This window comes from Paramisgurnus dabryanus, chromosome 6 (assembly GCF_030506205.2).
Source record: "Paramisgurnus dabryanus chromosome 6, PD_genome_1.1, whole genome shotgun sequence".
NCBI lineage: Eukaryota > Metazoa > Chordata > Actinopteri > Cypriniformes > Cobitidae > Paramisgurnus > Paramisgurnus dabryanus.
Window position 1 is genome coordinate 36599734 of NC_133342.1, and position 26583 is coordinate 36626316.

General features: G+C 36.1%; 1 protein-coding gene and 2 long non-coding RNA genes across 4 annotated transcripts in view; 1 reads left to right on the forward strand and 2 right to left on the reverse strand.

Moving 5' to 3' along the window:
- Positions 1 to 26583, reverse strand: part of slc22a23 (solute carrier family 22 member 23) — a 110142-nt gene that overhangs the window by 31263 nt on the left and 52296 nt on the right. For both annotated transcript variants that reach the window (XM_065277019.2, XM_065277018.2), the window contains exon 3: positions 12419 to 12573. In XM_065277019.2, coding sequence (XP_065133091.1) covers positions 12419 to 12573 — 155 coding nt within the window. The remainder of the gene's footprint in view (positions 1 to 12418; positions 12574 to 26583) is intronic.
- Positions 15166 to 17613, reverse strand: LOC135767488 (uncharacterized). The gene is made up of 3 exons (XR_010542029.2): positions 17482 to 17613; positions 17089 to 17184; positions 15166 to 15934 (listed from the first exon to the last, which is right to left on the reverse strand). It is a non-coding gene; the product is annotated as an uncharacterized lncRNA (long non-coding RNA).
- LOC135767489 (uncharacterized) lies at positions 20460 to 21762 on the forward strand. Its single transcript, XR_010542030.2, has 4 exons — positions 20460 to 20488; positions 20726 to 20832; positions 21215 to 21284; positions 21544 to 21762. It is a non-coding gene; the product is annotated as an uncharacterized lncRNA (long non-coding RNA).

Consider the following 26583-nt stretch of genomic DNA (forward strand, 5'->3'; position numbering starts at 1 on the left):
GAGACAGTAACCTCAATTAACCTACTTAAGTCTAACAAAGAGACAAATAGCTCTAAAAATAATAATATATTTAATTTATACAATAAAGACAGTGTTATGACTCATTTAATTCGATTTCTGTACCTAATGCTAATGTTAGCCCTTATTAATGTGCAGCTTTTTTCTTTTTTATAAATGTTTGTAATTTCTTTATTTGTTATTAGATTTTCCCCACCCCCTTTTTGCTGATCTGAAAAATAATCCGATCCGTGCCTCAAAAACTGTAATGTGATCTGAACTGTGAGTTTTGTGATCTGTCACACACCCCTTGTAAAGTTAGTACACAGTATTAGCCATAAATGGATTTGTACTAATAATTGGCATAATAATTTATTTCGGTGTTTCGGTTTCGGTTTTTCGGCCTTGGTTTCCTCATTTTCGGTTTTCCGTTTCGGCCAAGAATTTTCATTTCGGTGCATCCCTATTTATTTCATATTTTTTATTTTAGCTTGACTTGGTTTATGTATGTTAACATTTTAAACAACATATCAACAAGTAAAATAAAACAAAATCAACAAGTAAAACAAAAAAGGTTTGAGTAGACTACATCAAAAAGTAGCCCTCCAGATTGTTTTATTCATTGCTCACAAAAAGGTTGGAGACCCCTGAGGATGCAAAGTATGCAGCCTTCTGAAATGAACGCATGGGTCTCCAACCCTGTTCCTGGAGGGCACCCGTCCTGCAGATTTCAGCTCCAACCCCAATCAAACACACCTTAACCTGCTGATCAAGTTGTTCAGGGCTACCTAAACATTTGAGTCAGGTGTGTTGGGAGTAGGGTTGGAACTAAAATATGCAAGACAGGTGCCCTCCAGGAACAATGTTGAAGACGCATGGTGTAACTAACACAGCCAATCACAATGAATGTGGTATAAACATTTACTTTTATTAAAATACTAAATAATATTAATGCAAAATTAACAAACACTGTCATCTTATCCAGATCTAGGCTTTATATATATTAAACATCAGCCTGAAATCCAGATATTTCCAAATGACTAAGACATGATGATATCAGTAAGCATAAGTTTTTGCTAATCGAAGCGCAAAATGACTGTTGATAACTATTTAAATCACAATTGATCCTTTGCTTAGGTTATGTTGTTATCTAGTATACACATAATATACATTAAAGCTCTGTGGTAATATATCAAAATGTGCTGCCATGAACAAAAGCAACAGAAAACAATAAAAACAAAACAACAGAGAAATAATAATGAATATGTTTTGTCAGTTCAGCAAGTAATGTTAGTGACTGACGTTCACTGTAAGTTTTAGTTTTAGTCTGTATTATAGTCTTAATGCTATACAAACTGCAGACAGACTGCAGCACATTTATTAAAGTAAAACATTCATCTGCTGTACTCAGGTTTGACAGATAAGATACAGCATGTTGGAACACAACCCGGCCAAAGATATCTCATTTCTTCAAAGGTACATGGAAAAGGGATGATAAAGGGCTTTTGGTTGGACTAATGAACCTCTTGAACAAATGATTTCTTATTATGTTGATATAATAATAAGACGGAAGCTAACTTAAAAGTAAATTAAACATTGGGACACCCATACTGATAAAAATGTATAATTGTAAGTTACTTTGGATATAAAGCGCTTGCAAAATGCATGCATGTAAATGAAATGTAAATGAAGCAGTTAGCTCATGCTGTACGTGTACCGTCATGCAGGCAAAAACCCAACTCCAAAATCTCTCTCTCTCTAAATGGTATAGTAAAGGATAGATCCCTGCGAGTATTACACAATTCACTGGTTTAAGAAAAATGTAATCTATTAAAGCAGATGAGTTGATTACTGAATCTGACTGAATCTCATTCTGCAATGACTGATCTGTTTATGATTTACTAAAGTACAACATGTTTTCAAACATCCCAATACATCATCTATACGAGTTAGCAACAGGGTTTGCTGTAAATTAAACATGCAAAATGCTGCTGGGGTGTAACATTCACATTTCCTCCATATTATTCAGATCCAAAATCCATTTCCAAGAATCCAAGAGTTATCTTATTGAAAAAAAGGCACTCAGGATTAAATCAATAAAATATTAAAAGGCCTGTGTGCTAGCTTGTCTGACAAAGTTATAAACAGTTCTGTAGCCGATGCATTGTGGGTAACAAGCAACCCGAGTGCCTTGGTTAAAACATTTTACAAAGGGTTTTTCTCTAAATTACATTTTGACAAAGACAAGCTAAAACAAACAAGCAAACACTGGTTAGGGTTTATTATTGTATTACTGTTGTTAATGCAAATGATACTGATGTTATAAAAGGCAATGCATTGTTAATGAGCTTTATATCTTGGCTACTGTGGAGCATGACTTTCTAAAGACTCAAATATCACAACACACATTCACTTTAATACATCAGTTGTCTATAGTGTAGCGTATAGCTGTATGATAAATAATGTGAAGAACAGATGCCAAATGAGAATTGTATGTTTCATCTTGTGTGGAAAAACATGATGAAGTGATAAGAGAGGAAACTGTACCTTGTCTTTTTTAAAGAGATAAATAGAAGAAGATGTAATAAAAACAATATAAATAGGAAAAAATACCCAACAAATACCAAAAACTCCATGGTTTGTTTTTAAATAAAATGTGACCTCTCTCCTTGTAAATTAAGTCACAATAAGCACATTTTCTCAAATTAGTGTTATTCTCAGATTCAAATGATGTATGATTTATTGGATTATGACAAAAAAAGTTGAAACTACACTTATTTAACTCTTTTCCCACCAGCGTTTTTTTTTTATTTGCCAGCCAGCACCAGTATTTTCAATTATTTTCACAAAAGTTTAATGCCTTCCAGAAAATGTTCTTCTTTAAATATATAAACATACAATATATCACATGAAGACCCTCTGCTTTAAAAAAAATATATGGGTAGATTTCTTTAAAAATACAAAATTTTGAGCAATAAGCTGATATATTCGCGTTTTTGTTTAGGACTTTTGTTAGAGATCAGATTCAGAGCGATCCCGGAGTTTGAACCGTTTCCCCTAACATTCACACGGGGCGTTAGCGTTAACGCTTCCCATTCACTTTTAATGGGTGCGTTGCTGAACTGAATTGTGGATCCGTCTGCGCCGCGCAGTGCCGTTGCTCGGTGCAAAAGTTGAAAATTTCTCAACTTTTCAAGCGGCAATGCGTGCGTCAGCCAATCAGATTGCCTTATGCAAATAAGCTAGACAGAGCCAGCCAATTACGTTTATGGAAGATCACTACTGTGGTTGGTTGTTGGCCACGTTTCAGACAAGCCTTCTGTCAAACGTGAATTTACCGTATGAAGACAATACTTCCGGGTTGGGTAAAAGCACTACATGGTGGATAATAGTAAAAATACAGATTACGGGAAAAACTCGTCATTGGCAGGGAAGCATTTTCTCTTAATTGACAAGCTAAAGCATCAATGGCGGGGAAAGAGTTAATAACACTTAACATTATTCAGATCCCGCACTTATTTTCTTTATTTTACTTATTTATGCACGTTTTAGAACCAAAACGTCAAATAAGGCGTAAGTTCTTTGCTTCCAATGGGACAGTAGGACGGTACACCTCTCAGAAAACGTAAAAATAGAGATCATTATGTTTAATGACTATTTTGACGGCTAGACGAGGGCAAAAACCAGTAAACTCAAATGCGACCAAAATTGAAATTTTGCCTGTATAGCTTAAACTTTTTTTGATGCATCAAGGTACATTCACATTATAAGCGACTAGCAGTAGCAGAGCGACGTGATCTCATTGATTTCAATGGAAGCTCAGCGGCATCCGGCGACACGAGCGACAGTGACGGTTGACGGATGGATGGGCGTGTCCAGTCGCGCGACAAAGTTGAGAAACATTTAACTTTATGCAAATTATGAGCGACATTCGAAATACCAATGAGAATGAAGCAGGGGAGTTCACATCATCCGTCTCTCGTCAGTTACTGGAGTGGACGTTACTCATTTGTTTATAACAACCAGATATAGAAATGCCTCTTTTGAAAGAGACGAGCGACACACAGCGACAAAGTCTCTTATAATGTGAATGCGGCTTTAGTGTGCATTCTGACTTATTTAAGCCTGGAATAGGCAATTTTTTAACGCATACACAAACAGACACGCACAATCAATCACACAGCATTGCAAAGCATAGTTAATTTGACACATGCGCATTGCGACAAATTGCAATACCTCTCCTAGCCTACATACTCATGCAAGTGGCGTACGTGTGGTTACAAAAATTTGGCCGTGTGTGTACAGTGCATGCATACTATTCTGATGACCCGCACATACGCGTAAAACAGAACTATACTTTAGGCTTTAGACAGCACGGGTCACAAATATCTAGGATGGCATCCTCATGCACAAAAAGAAAAATATGAAATTAACATGCATGCCTTTTTGTTTATCAAATAAAAAAGTCTATAAAAACACAGTAATGGTGTATATCTAGGGCTGGGCGGTACAACGGTATATTTATTTACCATGAAATAAAATGTCAGATGTAACAGATCTTTCTAATCCTTGCATATCGTGGAATGGTGGGAATATGTGGGTGCTGCACTCCCAAATAAAGAAAGTACTTCTGGCACATAATGCTAATGGTTGTAAAGTTTTCTAAACTTTAAGCAAGCTAGACAAAACTCGGCTCAGTGATGCGTCATTAGTTCAACAAGTACAAACATCTTTGATCAGAAAGACGAGATTTAGGTTTATTGAAAGTATAAAGAGTCAAGACCTTAAAACAGACTTCATGGTCATCGCCTCATAGCACCCGTCACATTTATAATCTTTAAATCTAGAGATCCTTCTTTCATATGCAGGTTTTTATCCTGCCTGTAGGTTTGTGCATATATTCATACTTCTCATTTTACATATTGCCTATTTTAATGTACTGTATGCAAAAATAAAAAATACACTAGCTTTAACAGTCTATAAACGTAATAACTGATTTTAAAACAAAATTCGGTCTATCAAGACTTAATCTGTTGTCGTCTTATGTGCAAGTTAAAGTTAGTGTTATGGAGAAAATGCCAAATTTTAAAACTGTGGGGAACTTTCTGCAATTTTTTATATTCCTAAAACAATATAAACTTGAATATTGTGAAATATACTGTACAGTTACCATGAAATAAAATGACTCATTCCATGAAATGGATTTTTGGTCATACCGCCCACCACCCCTATACGCATCAGCTGTTAAGTCCTTAAATTATTTTTTTCTATCATTTCTTTTGAGCTGTAATAGCCCAAAACACCACCAGTGGAGAGACAAGGTCAAAAAATACTTCACGAAGCCAAGAGGATGAAGTAACTCATGCTTCGTTAGATAACAGATTTCTTACACCACATAAACAGTCTGTATAATATGAGTCAGCAGTCACACTAACTCTTGTGAAACACATTGGCAGTGAGATGCGTGACTCAGCAACAGAGAGACGCAAATGTTGCTGAACTCTGCTTTTCCCCTGAAGAGTCTGTGCGTATCTTCTGTTTCAGAGCAGAGTCATGATCTGCCAACAGTGCTGGATGTGAATCTTCATCATCAGTCATCATCCTCACCCTGCAGTGCTGTTAAGTGATGACACAACCTCGACAGACTCATCTCTCCAGTCTCTTAACTCATCCAGCCAGTTCTGCAGATTTTGAGGAAACACCTCTTATCTGGCACATATTTCACTCTCGTGAAACAATATGCCTTTATGACACAAAACTGACTAGGGTTACTCTTCATCATTTTTCAGTTACAACTTGCATTAAAACACTCCCTAAAAAGTGAAGCAGTGTATAAATAAAGGCCTTATGTTTTAGGTCTTCCAAACAGTCCTCCTATCTGCTTTTTTCCACACTAGTAAAGTCTAAAATATGTAGATCAAGCTACCTGTTAGCATGAATTGAATGTGCGTATTTTACGAGTTTGCTAATTCGTATACATTTGTATAATTATCATCAAAAAACAATAACGAAACCCCAACCCGAACGTCAAAGTGGCAAAAACGAATCATACAAAACATACAAAAGTGGACGTACAAATGAATACGAATTAGCCAAGTCGTAAAATACGTACAAATTGCAACAAGATAGCGTTGGAATAGCTGTGTGGCTACTTAGTTTGGCTATCGCATATACATCTACATCCGTATGCCACTGGTTTACTGTAATTTCTGATCTGGTCATGTGCTGTACAAATGTTATTTAAGCCATTCAACTGACCCGTGTCATCATTGGGCACATTCTCATGTTAGACATTTCTCTTTCGACTCATAACAGTATATTAAGCTTGTTTGTGATGATATAATACAAGCAACAAGCCGCTGACCTGTTATGCAAGAATTTGTTAAACACTGAACACATCATTGAAATGTTTTGCCAACATTGGCCCACCATAGTTACGAGACCATGAAGAGAGAATAACAATAACAAATCCATTAGCCATAATGAATAGTTCACCGCTTACATAATAAATCCTTTGTCTTCCAACAACTTTTACCACTCGTGCAAATAGTAGTGACATTACGCAACTACAAGTACAAGGACAAAAACCAGGCAAATGTATTCTGTTACAGTTATCTGTTAAAGAGCCACTATTACATTCGTTATTATACAAGATCGTTATTTTGTATATTTGGTGTAATGTGTTCGCATGGTTTATTATGGTAAAAAACACAATTTCCACATACTGTACATTGTTGTTTTTCCTCTATGCCGTGCCTTTCTGAAAATCGCATATCTGACTGGCTAGCTATTCAGTGCATTGTGAATGGCCGAATATCTAATGCGAGTGGTGCGAATGTGACGCTCTTTATCATATTCGGAAGATCAGCTCCTGAAAGGAGATAATATCGTCTTTACTACCTTACTTAAATCTAATCTAGAAAATACAAATGACCAATAATGAGCAGAATGCAACAGATTGGTAAGGTAAGGATACTAAAACATTAAAGAGCACCTAATGCCTGATTCAAGTTTTTACATTTTCTTTGGTGTGTAAGTGTGTATTAGTACATGTTAACGATATACAAAAGGTACAAACCCCAAAGTAAACGATGACGTGAGTTATCGTCTCCAACGTAAATCTCTGTTCTTGGACTACAACAAACACACGGATTGTAGGCAACAGTTTACTTCCTGGGATTGGTGATCTATACAAGACCGACATTATCATAATTCCTCCCGCTTCGGCTTCAGCCTGTAAGTTAACTCCTGTTAGAAACTGAATATTTCAAACATGGTAAGGGGCGTCACGTTTCGGGCTGAAGTCAGAGATATTCAGGCCAATCACAACGTACCGATTAGCTGGCCAATCAGGGACACAGAGCTTTTCAAATCTGTGCGTTTCAGAAAGACAGTGAAATCTGGAGCTACAAAAATGTACGGTATGTGGAAAATAATCCGCTTTTTTAACCATAAACCACACAAACACATTGTATTACACCAAGTAGCCATAAAATAGGTGCTCTTTAAAATCCTGTCTGCATTTGTTATCATAGAAACAACAAACAACAAACAACAAGCGCTACTCTACACTAGGGCTGTGTATCGCCAACAATTCCCCGATACGATACGTATCCCGATACAAGGGTCCCGATACGATGCGCATCACGATACAAGACTATTTTGAATTACATTTTTGTTCAGAATTTAGTAACATTATTATTATTATTATTTGTTTATTGTACATTGAATAAGCAGTGTTGTAACAGTTGTGTTTTTGCCATTCATTTATTAGCTATTAGAAATATTTAAAATCCCAGAGTTAGTACTTAACTTATGTTTTTTTAAAAGCAGTTTTATAAAGATGGTGCCTTACTCTTGTCTCTCATTATTCTACATCTATGAATATCTATAAACATGCAGTCAGACTTAATACTATTTAATAGAAATCAGATTATTAATGTGACAGTTATAGTTTGAAGTAGCTCTGTATCTCTTCTCTAGACGTACACTTTTCACATGCAAATCTTTGTCGTGTTTCTTCTCAAATGCGTCAGTACTGTTTTATAAGAGCATGGCTAATAAAGCCCTTTGCAGTAGTATAGGCTAAGATATCTGTGCTTTCATACTGAACTCATTGACTTTAATGCGCACGCGCGAGAGAGAGAGAGCGCGAGTACGCGGCTCACTATGCAGACACATGCGCCAGCGAGACAGACACGCAAAGTGAAAGTATACTCCGCCACCTTTAACTCTACATACTTCGCGGGACACATGCGTCCTTTCCATATGGATCACAGATCAACAGCAATTCGTCAGGTTACTTTCAAAAGTACATCCGAATCGATACGGAAGGTGCTGTATTGATGCGTGCATCGTCAGGCGTCCATGACGATGTATCGTCGTATCGATATTTTGAACACAGCACTACTCTACACTGCTCAAAACTCGTGTTTGAATCATGGTTTGAATAATCAGTAGCGAGTCCAGTCATAAACGGTCAACCAGTAACCAATCAATTCAACAATATTTATCCCAAATATTCCAGACTGATCTCACGAGAATTTGTACGTATTTTACGCATTGTCGAATTCGTACAAAGTGAATCGTACAAAAACTATACTGTTATAAGTAAGGGATAATGTAGAGGCAGCCGGTAGTTATCGGGAAATAAGCCCCGACAGTGTGATCAGGACCCGACGCGAAGCGGAGGGTCTTGTATCACACTGAAGGGGCTTATTTCCCGATAACTACCGGCTGCCTCTACATTATCCCGCTTATTACACGGCTACTTGTCACATAAGAAAAAAACCGGACATGAATATGAATTTGAAACATTTTATTGGCATATTTGTTTTAAATTAACATGTTTATCCTTCCGCGAAACTTTGCACAGATGCATAAAATGATCGTAATACCTTATTAAGATCCTCTGCTTTATACTTGTCTGTCTCCATTTTTTCTCTTTTAGCCAGTCTTTGAGAAGTTTTAATGCCCATTCTGTATTTTTTTGTGTGTTGGCTTCGTAGCTGTCATGCTCTATTTTGTCAAGTTCAGTCTCAGTAAGCTCTCTGTGTCTTGTCGTGGTTGGCCAGTGTTTGTCACAAGATGGCGCCAAAAAGTAATCTTTATTGATCTTTATTGGCGCGGAGCTAATTTACTCGTACAAGTAGTACCGGCTATGCGTTATTACTTTGGAGCGATTATTATATGAAAAGAACGAACCTGCAAATGTCTCAACTGACCAATCAGAATCAAGCATTCCAGAGAGCCGTGTAATAAGAAACAATAATGTAACCCCACCCCAAAGCATGCACCTAACCCCAACATCAAGGGGGCACATATGTACAAAAATTTATGAATGTGGTCATTCGAATTAGCCACCTCAAAAAAAAAAAAAATTTCACATTTTTTATTAGATTGATAAATGGCAAAACATTTTGCCAAGCACCAAACATTGGCACTGCTTGCAGGTAAATAAATTTGTAATGTGTGTTGTTTGTATAAATTATGAACAACATTTTAAAGTAGTAGTCCACTGAGCAGTGTTATAGATATTAAAAGATTCTGAAAGTGATATGTATGATTTATTGTTTCTTGTTTTATTTGCTTTTCATTAAGAGGAAGCAATGTAATTTTTGTGTGTGTGTACTAAAAGCAGGAGGGCAAAGGTAAACAGTCCTCAAGATTCAGTAATCTGCCATCTTCACAAACACAAAGACTTCAAACACAACAGGTTTTTAAATATTCCTAACACTCTTAACTATCCTGTCTATCCACTCTTCTTCTATCCAATCCTAACAGGTAGTCCCCGCTCCCCAAACATTCCTTGTCAGGAATCTATTATAGCCAGGGGTGCACATAACTTTTTTGTCCTGGTTCTCAAAGGAGCACTTGGAGATGTTGCTTGGTGCTCAAACTATTCATAGCGCCGACAACCTACATGCTGTCAATATCACTAATCTCCTGACTACTCTATTTGCCATATCACTTTGGTTTAAACACAGTAGACGATTATGTATATAAAATAAAATATACCTGGTTGTTGTTTTAACACATGTAACCTTTTTAAATGTCTGCTAACTCACATCAATTTCAACTATTGTTAAAGACAATCTAAGCAATAGCACAAATAAATACAAACATACAACTGAAATAAACAGTGCTGATCCTGTTTTCAGGCTGGTATGTAATTTTCAGGTAGAGTGCAGAAACTGAATAAAGTAATCAGATAATACTGCATATTTTGCAGTATAACAGACCTAACTTTTCATGCACTTGCAAAGAATGGTTTACCAAAACTAAGTTACTGGGTTGATCTTTTTCCCATATTCTAGGTTGATAAAAGCACTGGGAACCCAATTATAGCACTTAAACATGAAAAAAGTCAGATTTTCATGCCATGGCTCCTTTAACTTTCTTGCTCACCAGCCACAGTGGCTATTGGTTTTCGAAAGTTACTAGCCACTCTTTATTTTCACTGGCACGCTAAACTTTATTTAGAAATGTAGCTAAATCTATACCTTTTCAAATGCAGACTGAACACCCAAATTGGGGTGTTATTTACTGTATGTCAGCTGTTATATACCTGGTATATGACTACAGGTCATATAATATTTACTATAGTTTATTATAAGAGTGGTGCAGCGGTGTATACGATTAACTGAAATGTTAATCACAAAAAAAAAAAAAAAAAACGAAGAACAAAATACATTCAACTTTGAAAATGTTTATACCAGACCACCAGCCTCGAACGAAGCCCCCTTCACTTTTTCACAGCGGCGTGGGAAGATGTTTTCGGTTGGTCGCTGCTGTGTGTATGGCTGTAACCGGTGATGACATCGGGACCACTGTGAATCTTTAATATCCTATCTCTGAATTAATAATAATTAGTTTAAACTCTTCCTTTGAGTGTCTGCATGTATAATTCACTTTAGACAGTCGGCTAAATGGATTAGCGTCTGTGATGTACTTTGAGATCACTGCAGGGTTTGAGAGAGAGTTATGATGAGGGCACGGGTGCAGCCTCCACAACTACAGTGTATAAATGATTATATTTATTACAATTATTAAATGGATGATGCATTATTGGCAGAATTAAAGCTCTCCATCGACCCCTAACCCTACCCAATAAATACGTTCATTCTTAATGAACACTCTATGCACACCTTATTTCCACTTTAAGAAAATTTTCTTCATATTAATTGAATATATTGAGATCCATCAGTGCTCAAGTTCTCTATGGTAAATAACACATACGTTGCGCTAGGTGTCATGGGAGTTTCGTTTTCTTAGAAGTCATGTGAAATAATAAACTATTTAACCCACCAAAGTGGGAGTGGCTGTCACAGTTGAAATCTAGCAGAATTTGGTGGGTGTTAATGTCAAGCCCTGCATGTTACCCTGTCCGCATGACGCTCACCAACCGTACAGGCCTATTCTATTTTTGAGAGTGCGGAGGCTTTTCAAGGTAGACGTGGTAGAGTAAATTGCTATGACAAGGACACTGAGGGCCCCAGCAGGCCGTGAGCCAATTACAGCATGAAGTGATGCTTTTAGGGGCCCATTAGGCACTCAGACGGGGTCGTCGGTCGCAATGCCTATTACTGGCAGGGCCATTATCACGCCAGCAGCCACCCGAAGAGGATTATCACTCATCACAAAACGTCTTCACTGTTAAGCATGTACAAGGTCACTGTTGCTCTATAGATAATCCATAAGCGAGGCTGTCTGCAACCAACTGTAAATGCATTGCTACTGTACATGAACAATATTCACATATGGTCTAGACATGATTCATTCAGCTAATTCGCCTGAATACAGCCATGAATTAAGTCTTGATATCTTTCATATGAATTAAAATCGAACTTTGATGCTCCTAATCTCATCATTAGATAATTAGACTTTAACTTTTCACAAACAGGGTGACAGGACAACAACAGGACAAAACCCCATCTGTCTTTAGAGCAGTGATGACTTCCTAATGAAAAAGACATGGCACCATGACCAAAAACCAATCAAACTTTTAAAGCCCAAGAACCTGACGGTGACTTTACTGGAATGAGATTACACCTGCTCTTTTTCCATCCATGAACCCAATGTTGTGTACACATAACACCCCGTGCTCAGTTCAAAACATGACCCATATTATGAAAACTGCTCAGGCCATGTGAATGCAGTTCACGGTCTCATAGTTCAAATACATTATCTATTTCCTGATATCTCCCATAAATCTGATAGATTACTAAAAATGAGCAAGAAGAAGCAAATCACCATATCAGCCTCAATATTTCTGTGACACATCAGAATTCAGATTCATTGGCTGGTAAGTAAAATGAGTAAAAGAAAGATATGCTTCCCAGCTTCTGGTGTGTGGTCCACAGCTGTCTCCTCTAAGAACCCCATGACTGCATTTGAATATCACATTACAGCGAGTACTCACTCAGAGCGTAGAGAGACAGCATGATTCCCGCTAAGCAAAAGCCTTCAAAGAAGCGCAGAGTGCCGAACATGGGGACGTTGACGGAGAAGGCCACCGTCATGCCGAACACCAGCGTGAAGAAGACCGAGAGGATCAGGACAGGGTGACGGCCAAACCTGAAAGTGTCAAGAAAGTCAGTTTATGAAAGGGCCACTGGAACAAGCATAACCATTACATAATTAATTTTCAACTAGAAGTTAGATTTGCAATATGATCTAGACCAGTGGTTCTTAACCAAGTCCTAGAGGACTCCAAGTACTGCAAATAGTCCTGCAGTCTCTACTGATGAGCTGATGAGTTGAGACCAGAGCTGTGTCCAAAATAGCCCCCTATACTCTATGCCCTACATCAGGGATTCCCAAAGTGTGGTACGCGCACCCCCAGGGGTACACGAGCTGCTACCAGGGGGTGCGCGAGAGGAAAAATGTAATGGCGGTCTGTTCCTTTAAGTGGGATTTTTCCATACAATAAATAAATAAATAAAAAAATGAACAGTAAACATTTCCTTTGTAATCGCTTTTTTTTAAATAAAAAACTATAATTTATTAGTTTTTGATAGAAACGTAGAAGACAGCTGCTGTCTTTTTCTACGCACTGCTCTTCTGTTATGCACTGCAGCCGCTATATGCGTGCCAACTCGTTTCATTCATTCCATATATATTATAAATATGCTTAACTGGCTGAAATCAGGGAAACTGTCAAGTGTGGGACATCTTATGATAAAGTTGTTAGTCACGAAGGAGGAGAGGGACCAAGAGAGAGAGACTTTTTTCTGGCAAAAATAGAAATAATGAAATGTGACGAGACATGGGCACAGGATACGCGAGCAATGTGTTTTCATGCATGGTAAAGAGACCGCCAATGAATTATATATAAAATACATAAATACTTACTGTAGAGAACTTATTAAAAGCTTTCATTTAATTTTGTTTGAAACTTGAGCTGTTATAATGAATCTGCAAACTATTATACACCTTTTGTGCGAATAGTAAAGGCGTTTGTTAATGTGTTTGATGGGTCTGCACGTGACGCACTGGTAAACATGAGGAAACTCTCATATGTCATCTATTACACTGTAAAAAAAAAAATTTTTTTCACAGAAATATACTGTATTATTTTACTGAAATTTTCTGTTTTTTTTACATTACGTGTAAATGTCATTAAAATAAAGAAAAAAACTTTTATTAAAAACATTAACCATAAAATAAAATTAATAAACTGTAATTTCACTTAATGAGAAATCATAGTTTTTTTACAGGATTATTCTTATTTTTAATTGGCTTGAATGTTAAATTACATTGAATTCTATGTAAAAATACAAAAAAATCACATATTTAAAATTAAGACAACTATATGTTTTTTTAATATGAAACCTTAACTTTAAGGTAAATACATGTAAAAAAACAATCGTAAAAAAACGGTAAAAAGTCTGGCAGCAAAGTTGCCAAACACTTACCTTCAAATTACAGTAAAAAACCTTAAGTTATTCTACGGAATAATTCTGTTTTTTAAAATACAGATATTTACCGTAAAATGTACTATATTTTTACAGTTCCACTGCTGAAGAATGAAAAGAAAATCCCATTAAAAAATGTCTGTAGAATGTAAAAGAAATGAATAAATCTGCATATAAACTGGATATTATTGCAGAAATACCTCAAAATGATAAAATTAAATGAAGTCTTCTTTTTTACACAGTATTCTTTGGTAAATTCATAACATTATCAATTACATCCACAAGAACTATCTGTCAAAGTACAGATTTTTAGATGTAAAACACAAAAAAAGTTACATAACATTACTTAAAATACCGTATTTTAACAGCTTTAGGCTTTTATTTTATGGGATTATCAAATCTATTAATATTAAATTCCTGTTAAATTTTGTTTTTGAACTGTAGAAAAAATAAGATCACATTATAATAGCTTGCAAAGCCATATTTTTATGGTCATTACTTTATATAAACCATATTGCACAGTAATTACAAGCATTTATCCAATATATCTACATACTTTTCCCATTAATGTATAGGGTTTAATTTGAAAAAAACATACTTTTATAGTAATTAAAAGCAACTATCCAATATATCTACAGACTCTTCTCATTAATGAATGAAGTTAACTTTATAAATACATTACTTTATAGTAATTAAAAGGAACTATCAATTATATTTACAGACTTTACCTATTAATTTACAGGGTTTACTTTAAATGAACATACTTTTATAGTAATTACAAGGAATTATCAAATACACTTACGTACTTTTCCCATTAATCTATAGGTTTACGTTGAATAAATTTACTTTTATAGTCATTACACACAACTATCTAATATATCTATATACTTTTCCTATTAATTCATGAAGTTCAGTTTATATAAAATTTTTTATAGTAAATAAAAGCAAGTATCCAATATATCTACATTACTTTATCATTACTGTATAGGGTTTACTTTATATAAACATAATTTTATAGTATTTAAGAGCAACTGTCCAATATATTTATCCCATTAATTTAAGGACCCACATAGCAATTTTGGCAAAAGTAAAAGAAGTTTTTCCTCGGCCCACATACAACAAATAATGACGGCCCTACAATGGCCCAGTTCTGGATTAGAGACAAGGGCCAGATAATATCCCATAACCGGCCCAGATCAGGTTCATTGGTACCGGTTCTCAGCCATAAGTCACCATATTAAAACCAGCATTTAACCAGAACTTCCAAAACTGAGCCATAACTCAGCCTGATCTTGCCCAAATTATATTAATAAATAACACAAAAAATTACTTTGAAATTATTTGCCATTTTTATTAATCAATAACACAAGTCAATAACACTACGACATCCACATTGTATGTGTTAAAACTATTCTAATATAAACTGCCAGCAATAAACAAAAATACTAGTTTGTTCAAATACATTATTGGCATGAATCTAACACCAACAACTTAAATTACAAAGCAATTTAATCCTTAGTAAACAAACAGAAGTTTAGAACAAACTAATAATAAAAAAAAAATAAAAAAAACATTGTGACAGTTACACTGGTGTGTGAAACATAGTTTGCCCAAATGACCAGCTATACACAAATACAGAAGTTTTCATTGAAATTAACATATTAGCATGAATTAAAATTTAAATGAATTACCATGGGTAAATACAAGTTTGAACCAAACTGAACTTAAAAGTTAGTTAAGTTAATTAGAAACACTACAACTTCATGTGTATGTGAAACCAACTCTACAGTCAGCTTTACGGAAAGATACAAGTTCCAGTTAAAGTATTAGCATGAATCTAACTGAGGTAATTTCAAATCGATCGAAAAATTAAAACAATACAATTAATAAAATTGAAACAAAAACAATCCAACACTAATAATAATAATAAATGTGTATGAGAAAGTGTTCAAGATTGTCCTCAACAAGAAGTACTGCTTCTCAGCTCCTCTTTCCATAGACGTAAACATTACAGCAGCCCACTGTTATATTAAAGAAAATAGATGCAAATGAATATTTGTTATTAAGCCAAAGCCATATAATACAGCAATTAAAAGCATAAAGATATACTTCAAAACAGACAGATAGACCATTAGAAGTTGCTTTGGCCGAAAGTGTTAAATGTCTAAATAAAATGAAACATAGCTTAGACCTTAAAGACGTACTTTTCATTAAGGTACTCAAAAGCAAATGAGATCTGAGCATGTACTTAAAGGACAAGTTCGGTATTTTACACTTAAAGCCCTGTTTTCGGATTGTTTATGATGAAATAGAACGGTTTTGACTGAAATTTCGAGATATGTGGCTGCCCCGAGAATTTTCAGGTGTTTCTTGTATCACCTCCCACCTCTATAATGGGTCTAATAGGTGCACTGGAACAATCCTTTCTTAAATGCATTAAACTTTCGTTTACAAAGACGTGAAACTCACCGAGTGGTCAGGGGTGTTCATTGATATGCTCACACAAAAATCGCTGCAAAAGATGCTTTCTGACACAGTCAGCAGTATCATTCAACCAACCCGTGCAAGTTATTTGAACAAACCCTAATAAACATATTAAACTACTCCATATGTATTGAGTATTGTTTTTGTATATGAAAATATTATAACATTGCTTCTTACGCAGGTGGAGACATGAGCTTATGAAAGTATTTGCTTTTTTATTTAAAACATAACAAAAATAAGCTCAAACACATTAAGAACTATTATAAACATTAACTAAGCGGATTATGTCATGTATATTATGTACTGTAATCACATTTTTGTAATAATATATAGTAGCAGAATAAATAAATCAACTAACGTTAAATCAGCATATTTTTTTATCAGCATTTTAAGTGTTTTTAAACAATTCTTGTATTTATTGTTTACTGGTAGTTTCTATGAAAGGTTTTACTGGATGGGGTTAAAACAAATGTTTTGTAGAGATTTACTGCATTTGTGTTAGCTATTATAGCAACCCCTGATTGCACAAAACGGCACACTTGTGTCCTTCGTAATAGGCTACCGTTAGCTATAGTGGCTCACCGGAAGTCATAAACCGGAAAGCTCAAAGATGGCGGCGCCCGCATTTACGTCAAGAAACAGGTGGATATAAACAAAAAGATGACAACATGAGCCTCAACATTTAATTTACCTTGATGTTTTACGTGTCTACTGGAATATACACCCCATCATCCTTTTTGTCCTACTCCAGAGTCTTCCAAGTCTTGATGAACACAGACCTGACACACTTTCACCAAAAAAGAAAATTTAAACGTTACAGAAATACATTTTCAAATATTATTTTTTTAATAAATGTTCTAACAACGGGAAGACCAGATAACCAATTTAATTAACTTCATTAATAATATGATTACAGTAATTCTTATGCCTAACAACAGCTAATAATGGCCGTCAAACTGCAATAGCCTATAACACATACTACATGATCACTTAAACGTTTGCATCCCTTTATTCGTTTGTTAGACATTTAAACTAAAACATTTTATGATTGAAAAAGTTTAAATACTCAAGTTCAGGTACTTACTAGTAATCTTGTTCTTTCTTCTTCTTTAACTTTTATTGGCGGTTGGCAACTAGTATCTTTCACCCGCTTTGAAATCTGTGTCCGTTATGATGGCCGGCTGCAGGCAGCGTTGCTCCTGTAACGGTTACCCCGCCTATTGGTTTATTTGATTGGCCACCGCTCGGCTTGCGTCAACAGGAAAGCAGAGGAAAGCTCGTCATCTGTTATGTGATTGGCCAGTGGCACTCGCCTTTTTTTTTATTTGATTGGCCATCTCAATCATTTTTGATAAGGTGTTCTACATAATGCTGCGTTGCAAGAACGTACAAACGGATGACGTTAAAATAACGCGAGAGGGATTTGAGATCATAATCCTGCGCATGATTTTTCGAGTCGTTCTCGCAGTACTTTGATGTCATCCGCTTGTAGGTTCTTGATGCACTGCATAATAAACTACGCATCCTAATGTAACGCGATCGTTTTTTACACTTCGGCAGGCAAAAAGCACAGTGAAACATATATCGTTTATTTATACAGTATCTAACTTTTTTTATTAACAAAAGCACCAACATACAAAATTCTCGTTGGGGAACAAGATATACATGCGTAAATACAATATACAGTAGGCTATCTGACATTTGATCGTAAACAATGATAGCTTTACAGTCGTTGAAGTTAGAAATTTTGAGCAGGAATAAACCCCCTGCTACAATGAAAAGCGCGCAAAAGCAAATTTAAATAGAAACAATCCATGGTACAGCTCAAGAAACTTTATCAATACTTTAAAATTCAGAAAGAAAAACGTCTGGAAGTTCAGGATCACTTGAACAAAATTATCTTTACCATGATCTGAAACCATGTTTATGTAACTGAAATGTAAACAAACATAATTGTCCAAATACATTAGCTTCTTTTATTACAAAACTATTTAAAAAGGGTTAAATTACATTAAGATTTAGAAAGCCTAAAAATACTTAAATTCTTATAATTATTTATTGTAAATCACAGTTTTCAAATGTGGCTTACAATCACTAAACTGATCTGGGCCACATACTTCCCACCCACAATTGGCCCAAATGTTACCTGCCATCATGGATCTAGTGCCATCATTGCCCATACTTGGCTGACGTGTTGCATGCCATTGCCATTATACATTGCTGCTGAAATGGCGGGCGGTGGCTAGCTGTGGACACTTCCGTTTTCGACCACAGCAATAAAAAAAGTACAATGCAGCTAGTTCACATCATACATACGCCCACTCCCCTAACATATAGCCTAAATACAGAATGAAAATACCAGTACACAGAGGGTATTTAGAACAGAGACAGACAGAGCCAGACGACCTGAATGGAGTAAAACAAGCTTGTACTATCCTAACATGTTAGAAGTCTTTGACTTCACAGTCATTAATGGCCATCTTGTGATCTTCATCCCACTTTTACGGAGTCCATGGGCCCATGAGCCCCAAAGTCTATTACAGATGCTGGCCTGAGGCTCTTTTTCCAGTACATACTTTGCAGTACATACTTTGTGTCTGTATCTTATCAACTTTGGCTTCTGATGTCAGTTAGATGGCATGCAGACAGCTGGGAATTAAAATTAGCACCTCACACCTATCAAATACAGGGCAACTGCAAAACTTCCAAGTCCCCTGCAACCAATTCAGAAATATACAATTAAGAAATGTATTATATTTCAGAAGCAAAGATAAACTTTGCTGGCCACATCAGCTTAAGATTCAACAAGTGCAGAAATAAGAGTGATAGATAAAAAATATATGCATAAAATAAAAAAATAAAAAGAGCTATGTAGGCTACCTTTCATGCAGATATGTTGTAAATAAAAATTGAACATAATAATAACTGTGTGTTATACTACAGACACAGATCTAAAAATATTGCCTCGAAATATGAAATACTGCAGGAGGTATTGTTGCACAGCTTAATAGGCCTATACAGTTATTGTACAGGTAATAATTGCACAGCTTAAGTTTTATATAAAATTCTGAAATCAAGAATAGTCAGTGATTGTTTATGCATCATATTTCCCGTGTTTTACTGTCAGGCACTGACTTAGTGTTTACAATTCTGAAGTGTTCTGTAACAATTTCATAAGTGGCAGAGAAAAATTGAATGGCAACATTTTCAGACCCCACCCATGGACTGTATCAGCTGCTGCTGTCTGGCAAGTGGTGCTGCAGCCTCAAGTCTCTGAGCATCATGCTTTGGGACAGTTTTTCTGCAAGACAACCAGGCTTAAGAATGCTGGAAACTACTAACCTCCTAATGCCTGTCTGCTTGTTGATGTGAAAGGACTGAATCTTGTGTCCTGATATGTCCTCTTTTGGCTTGGCTTTTAAGGGTGAAATTGTCCTTTTTGTCTGTTTGAAATGCTGCCCTGACAGTGGTTTTCTGTTATCGTATATATTGACCATAGACTATATTGGCACATGTCCACTTTAAAAACATTGAAGACACAAAGTCAATCTGTATATTCAACAAAATTCAAGGCCCTCACTGTGAAATCATTAGGCCACTACACAATTTTCTCGGTTGATGGGGAAAACAGCCACACTATGAATAAAGCTTTACAATGGGGTGCTATATTTTTTAATTTACAATAGGTGAACAATGTGTGAAAGACTAGGAATTTATTCTGGGGCTCAACAGTTCAACCAAGGCTCTTGCATAAACTTGAGCTTTGGTAAACTGGGGGTGAAGCAATTGAAGACATTAAAATGCTTGAAACATTAAACAACCGTGTAAGTGTAAACAATCATCGTAATTGTTTTTCTAGTCTCTCTCTCTGTGCTTTAGGTATCAAGAAAGTGCGCGCAGATTCAAATAATTGAATGTTGTACAATCATTGGACGAATCGTACGGCAGAGGCAATCTCGACCAATAACATCGCTTGACTTTGGGAGGGGGATATACGTCATAACGTAAGATCGCGCCATACTGGCAGTGGCCAGAGTAGAGAGCCTTGATAAAGTATGGAATGTTTTCAGGATATTCAGCTTTCACTAAAGGTAAATTTATATATTTACCCAGCCGGCACATGATCTACCTTTAACGTTGATATGATTAAAATAATGTCAGTTGTTGTTTAAACGTTGATATATATATATTGTGCGCGGGTCTGCGCCCCTATTTTAAGTTTGAAAATACGTCCGTTACTATCGGTCAGAGCAGCTGCTGCTTTGCGTTGATTTCTCTGTCAGACCTGGATTATTTTATATCTGCCTGTTAAATTCTTAAATTTTCAGCGAATTTTAGTTGATGTGTCAATGAAGAACAAAAGCTGGAATGTGAATAGAAGAAGGGGTCGTACGGGGTCTGTAAAAATACTCAAGTGGTGCTCGCTGCATATCAGGTAAGAGATCATTTTTCATTAACACTCTAACGTTTAGGGACACGGGTAGCATAACGTTACTGCAACCTCATAGGATAACTTAAATAGCTTATCGCTGTGTGTGTTTTTGTACTGCTTCGCTATTAGCGTAGCGATATTAGCACGTATTTCAATGTGTTCGTAGTACATTACCATCTGACATTGCTGTGTTTTATATGACGTTATATGATTAATGTTGTCAGCTAATGTTAGTTTAAAACTCAAACGCATGAGGGGTAAAAAAGCGTGGGAATGAGTAACTTAAAGTGATAAAACAGTCATTTATTCGTTAGAGTATATGTTTACATAACCTCTTTATAATGACATTGAAAAGATATTTGATTTGTTTAACTTACTTGTTTAGATCAAGCATTGGAATAAGATTTTTATCGGGGGAGAACAACCAACAGAGAAAGACCCATTCACCAACTACAGTAAGTCAATTTTACCCACGTACTATTCGAAAACCAAGGATAGTATTAAGTATGAATTTCATACTGTATTTCATAAAGTAACACAGGGTAGGGGTAATAATCCATGGCTTTAGCCTACACCTTTCCGGCTGCCCCCCTTGTTTGTAATGAAATTGCTGTAAATATATTTTGTCCTATGTTCAGTAACCAAATAAACTTTCTTACATTCATTCTACAAATCTGAGCAACTTTCTGTCCTTTTGTCTTTCTTCTCCTGAAGTGGCGCACTGAAAGGGGAGATTCATGTCACCTTCACCAGTCCTTTCTTTAAATGCTGGAAACTGTTAAGGGAAAGACCCTCAGACATAATAGGATAAATGTGGCTGCAGGTAAAATTATTTGATGGTGTTAAGGTTTATCATTATCTAACAAACCAAATGCTTTGTTCAATAACAAGAAATCACATTAGGGCCATTTTCTGGAAGAGAAATCCACTTGGACAGTAGGCTTGCCGCGATAGTCGGTGAAACGGTGATAACCGGTGCTTCAGCCTCTCACCGGTTAGATCACTTGCCCACCGCGACACCGTCTTTCACCGTCGTTTTGATATTTTCGTGTAATTAAATCATTTAGTTTCGTTAGAGAGAGCAAACACTTACAACTGAATGTGTCTGTTGTCTGAATTTAGCGGAGCTGAACGCGCATCACGTCACAGAGCAGCAGGTGTCAGATTTCATTTATTTCTGTCAGAGTTTGCGAGACGAGCTGACTGACCAGATGATGACAGAAGCCGCGTGCTTACTCGTTTTTGTTATAATATACATATATGATGTTTAATATAAGCGAGATCATTTTTGTTGTTGTGTTTTTCATCAAGAAAAATAATAAACCCATCATTCAAGCCGCGCTTTATGGAGAAGTAGCCGGTTGCTCTGCTTGGGACTGGCAGGTTCTGTGAGAATTACCTGCCCACATTGACTCAAGCACTTAATTAAACCAGCTGTTGCACTCACATTGCATGCAAATGCATACGCGATTTAACGCAGCTTACGCAAGCGCTGCATTTAAACAGTTGCGTAATTCAAAAGTGAAAGTAAAATGTGCACATCTGAATGCGCATTTATAAGCCCCTCCCACACGGTGAAACCGGGATCACCGGCTTTGTGACGCGCCGATTAACCGGTGGGAAAATTCTGTCACCGCGGCAACCCTATTGGACAGGTAAGTTAACGTTATGTGTAGCATTTTAATGTTTGTACATTTGTCCATATGACGCTAAAGGGGTTTATCAAATCTTTCTCACCCATGTTATGGTTCATATTCTGTGTTCAGTTTGACAAGGATCAAGAGGCCAAGGACCAGGTGGTGAAGTCGGAACCAGACCAGACAGCTCTCGCACAGCCAGCCTCTGAACCTGCTCTACAGTTTGAATCGCCCGGGTGAAGTTAAACTCTACTTTGCTGGTGACCCAGATGGCTGAGAACATGATAGGCTGAAACCCTGGAAGCTAAGAGGGAAGCGGCAAAGGAGTTCGAAGAAGAGCTGAAAAGCACGTCTTAATGAACACAAGGTGAGGATTTGTATGGAAATCCAACTGGTTTATCCAGATTATTTACAAGTGGATTTAAGATTTTGTTGATCACATCTACAGAGCAGCTTGAACCCTTTTAAGACATTTTAACCCCTTAAAGGCGGAGTCCACGATGTTTGAAAAACGCTTTGGAAAAGGAGACGGGCTGACTACCAAAACACACTTATAGCCAATCAGCAGTAAGGAGCGTGTCTACTAACTGACATCCTTGCCGGGTTGCGTATGTGTGGGGTGGGTCTATCAACAGAAGGTCCAGAGTCTATTTGTTTAGGTGATTTCAAATATCAACATTGGCTTTCAAACATCGTGGACTCTGCCTTTTAATGTTCCTGCATTAGAAGCATTAATAGAGGCAAAGTTTGTTCATGCTCAATTTTCATTCGAGCTCCAAACTGAAATTATTGTTCAGCGGCAACCTAATGGCTTTGCTCTGGCGATGCTGTGAGGAAGGCAAAGTTGCCATTGTGTGTAAATTGAAAACAATACAATGTGGCCACGGCTGATGTGTAGGAATTTTTGCAAGCATGATACATCTTTTTTTATTTTTCAGGACAAGGCCTGGTGAAAGCCACTACAGAGGATCATAGCCATCGTTGGAGTTCTGAAAGGACGTGGGTGAATACCAATCTGCCAAATGAACTTTTTTTAGCATGCACATTCACATCTTTATATTAATACTGATTATATATGAACTTGTTTGTTTGTTACTGGAAAGAACTTCGCTTCTATTGTGTTTGACAGAAGGAGTTTTAAGCCTATGTGCATTTTCTAGATGTTAAGCATGAACAGTACTTAAACAACCATTACCCGTACCAGCTCTGTCCGTGCTCCATTTTCCATTGCAGATCATACTCAGAGATAGTACCCCTTAAATGCAGCTGGTCGTCATAGCAAGGCCACACACAACTGCCGCGGCGTAATGTTCAATGCTAGGTACACACCAGCGCCCCAATTTAATTTAAAACGTTTCAGCATTACTCGGATTGTACTTAATTTAACTAAAACAAATATCAAAAACATGTCTAATTAATACTTTATCAACACGTCATACTCCTGGAAAAGACCCACATAAATCACATATTTTAAAGGAATAGTCTACTCATTTTCAATATTATTTCATATTTTCATATTTCAACATATATCAATAATATGTTATTACCTTAACTAAGAATTGTTGATACATCCCTCTATCATCTGTGTGCGTGCACGTAAGCGCTGGAGCGCGCTGCGACGCTTCGATAGCATTTAGCTTTGAGTTCACTCAAAAGTCGATTTAAAATTGCAGTTTAAAAAAACTTGCATGCATTGAAGACCCGTCACCCCTAGGAACAACATGAAACGATTGAATATATCTTCATATGATATATCAGGACACTTCTTAATTTCATCCTCACACTGGCTCATACATGGCTGGTGTAGTAAATATTTACCATAACTGTTTTTATCATGTTTTATGCGTGCTCCCACCACACTGTTTTCTACTGGCTGGCCATTAAAACTGAGCTCCCGCACAAAGAAGGGAAATACGTCACATCTCTTACTCCCGCGTTTGAAAATAATGTGGATAACAACATATTCTGTTTGAGGTGTAACAAGCTGTGTTCCCACATGTTTAAAGGCTCTCTAAGCGAATCTGCGAGACGTTAGTTATTGTTGACGTTTGAAACTGTTTTCAAACAGACGGAGCGTAGCTAACTCCTCCCCCTCCCTTCCGTGCTTTCATGAACGCGCCCAACCCCCACCCCCAAATCCTTTGTCGTTTATTGGCTGGAATACTTTGTTTTGTTTTGTGATGCTAGGTTTGGCCACTTGTTGATATTGCCGTTTGTGAAGTCTAGGCTGTCTACAGAGATCGCGTTTTTTTACAGTTTGATCAACGGGCAGGCAGCAAGCAGATAGCGAGGAGATGTTTCCGGTATGTAACAAAAAATGTTTTATGGTCTAAAACGCTTCAATTCCCTTAGAGCGCCTTTGTTTTGCCGCTTATGACCGTAATCATCATGGAAAACGTTGGTTTACTGATACTACACGCCAGAAGTCGCACCCATAATTCGCGCAAATCGTCATGGGGTGTAGGAATAGTGTGCATAGGGCCCAAAATTATTAACAAGAGGGTAACATTCTTCATAGAGCCATAGCTTATTTATTTTGCTTTTAAAGTGCACCAAATGAATGCACTTAACATTAAAATGAACACTTTTCTTTTGAGTGGAAATGTACATCTCAAATGGGGATCTGCAGTGAATGGAAAGGACATTGCTGTAAAATATCAGAAATATGTATGTATGTATGTATGTATGTATTTAGTGAAAAAGTTGTTGATGCAAATGCACTTAACATAGACCTTCTGTTTGTTTTTTGTACATTTAAAACACAATATACTAATACAGGATGTGTGGACATAAACTGGAATGTTGGTTGCAATTACTGTCAAATAATGTTTATATTAAGTAAATCCCATGTACTATTAAGAAAAGTCTGTAGATATATTGGAGTTGTTTGTTATTACTGTCAAATTATATTCATATAAGGTTAGTCCCATGCACTTATAAGAAAGGTCTGTATATATCGGAGTTGCTTATAACAGTGGTTCTCAAACTGGGGTCCGGGGCCCCCAGGGGGGCCGCAAGATGGTGCCAGGGGGGCCCCAGTTTTATGACATTTTATAAAATACATTAAATTCTAATGAATTCTGGGAAATTAAACCAAAAAAAGGTAGCACTACTTTGTATAATTTAATGTTTTGTTTAATTAAAATGTGAAGTTTTAGAACAGTTTTTTGTCATAAATTTTCTTTGGGGGGGCGCGAAGGAATGCACCGTACCCAAAGGGTGGCCGCACGCTGAAAAAGTTTGAGAACCACTGGCTTATAAAGTAAACCCCATGATGTAATGGAAAAAGTATATGTGTGTGTGTGTATATATATATGTATATGTGTGTGTGTGTATATATATATATATATATATATATATATATATATATATATATATATATATATATATATATATATATATATATATATATATATATATATATATATATATATATATATATATATATATATATATATATATATATATATATATATATATATATATATATATATATATATATATATATATATATATATATAGGGCAGTTGCTTGTAATTGCTATCAAATATTGTTTACATAAAATAAACATGTGTATTTTTACATATATGGGATAATTGCTTGTAATTACTGTCCATTTATGTTTATATAAAGTGAACCCATGCATTGAGTAAATGTCATGTTGATATAAAGTTTTATTAGTATAAAGCAATGTTTATATAAAGTATACCTCATACATTGATGGTAAAAAAATGTAAATTTATTGGAGATGTTTTTGTAATTAATGTCAAGTATTGGTTATATAAGGTAAACCCCCATAAATTAATGGTAAACGTATGTAGATATATTGGGAAGTTGCTTATAATTACCATAATACATTTTTTTTATAAGGTAAAGCCCCCATACATTAAAGGTAAAAAATATGTAGAAATATTGGAGAGTTGCTTGTTATTACTGCCAAATAATCTTTATATAAAGTAAACCCCCCAGTATTTAAATGGTACAAACATGTAGATATATTGAAGAGTTGCTTGTTATTACTGTCAAATAATGTTTATATAATGTAAACCTGCATACATTAATGGTAAAAGCTTGTAAATTTAGTTTAGATGTGTCTATAATTACTGTCAAATAATGT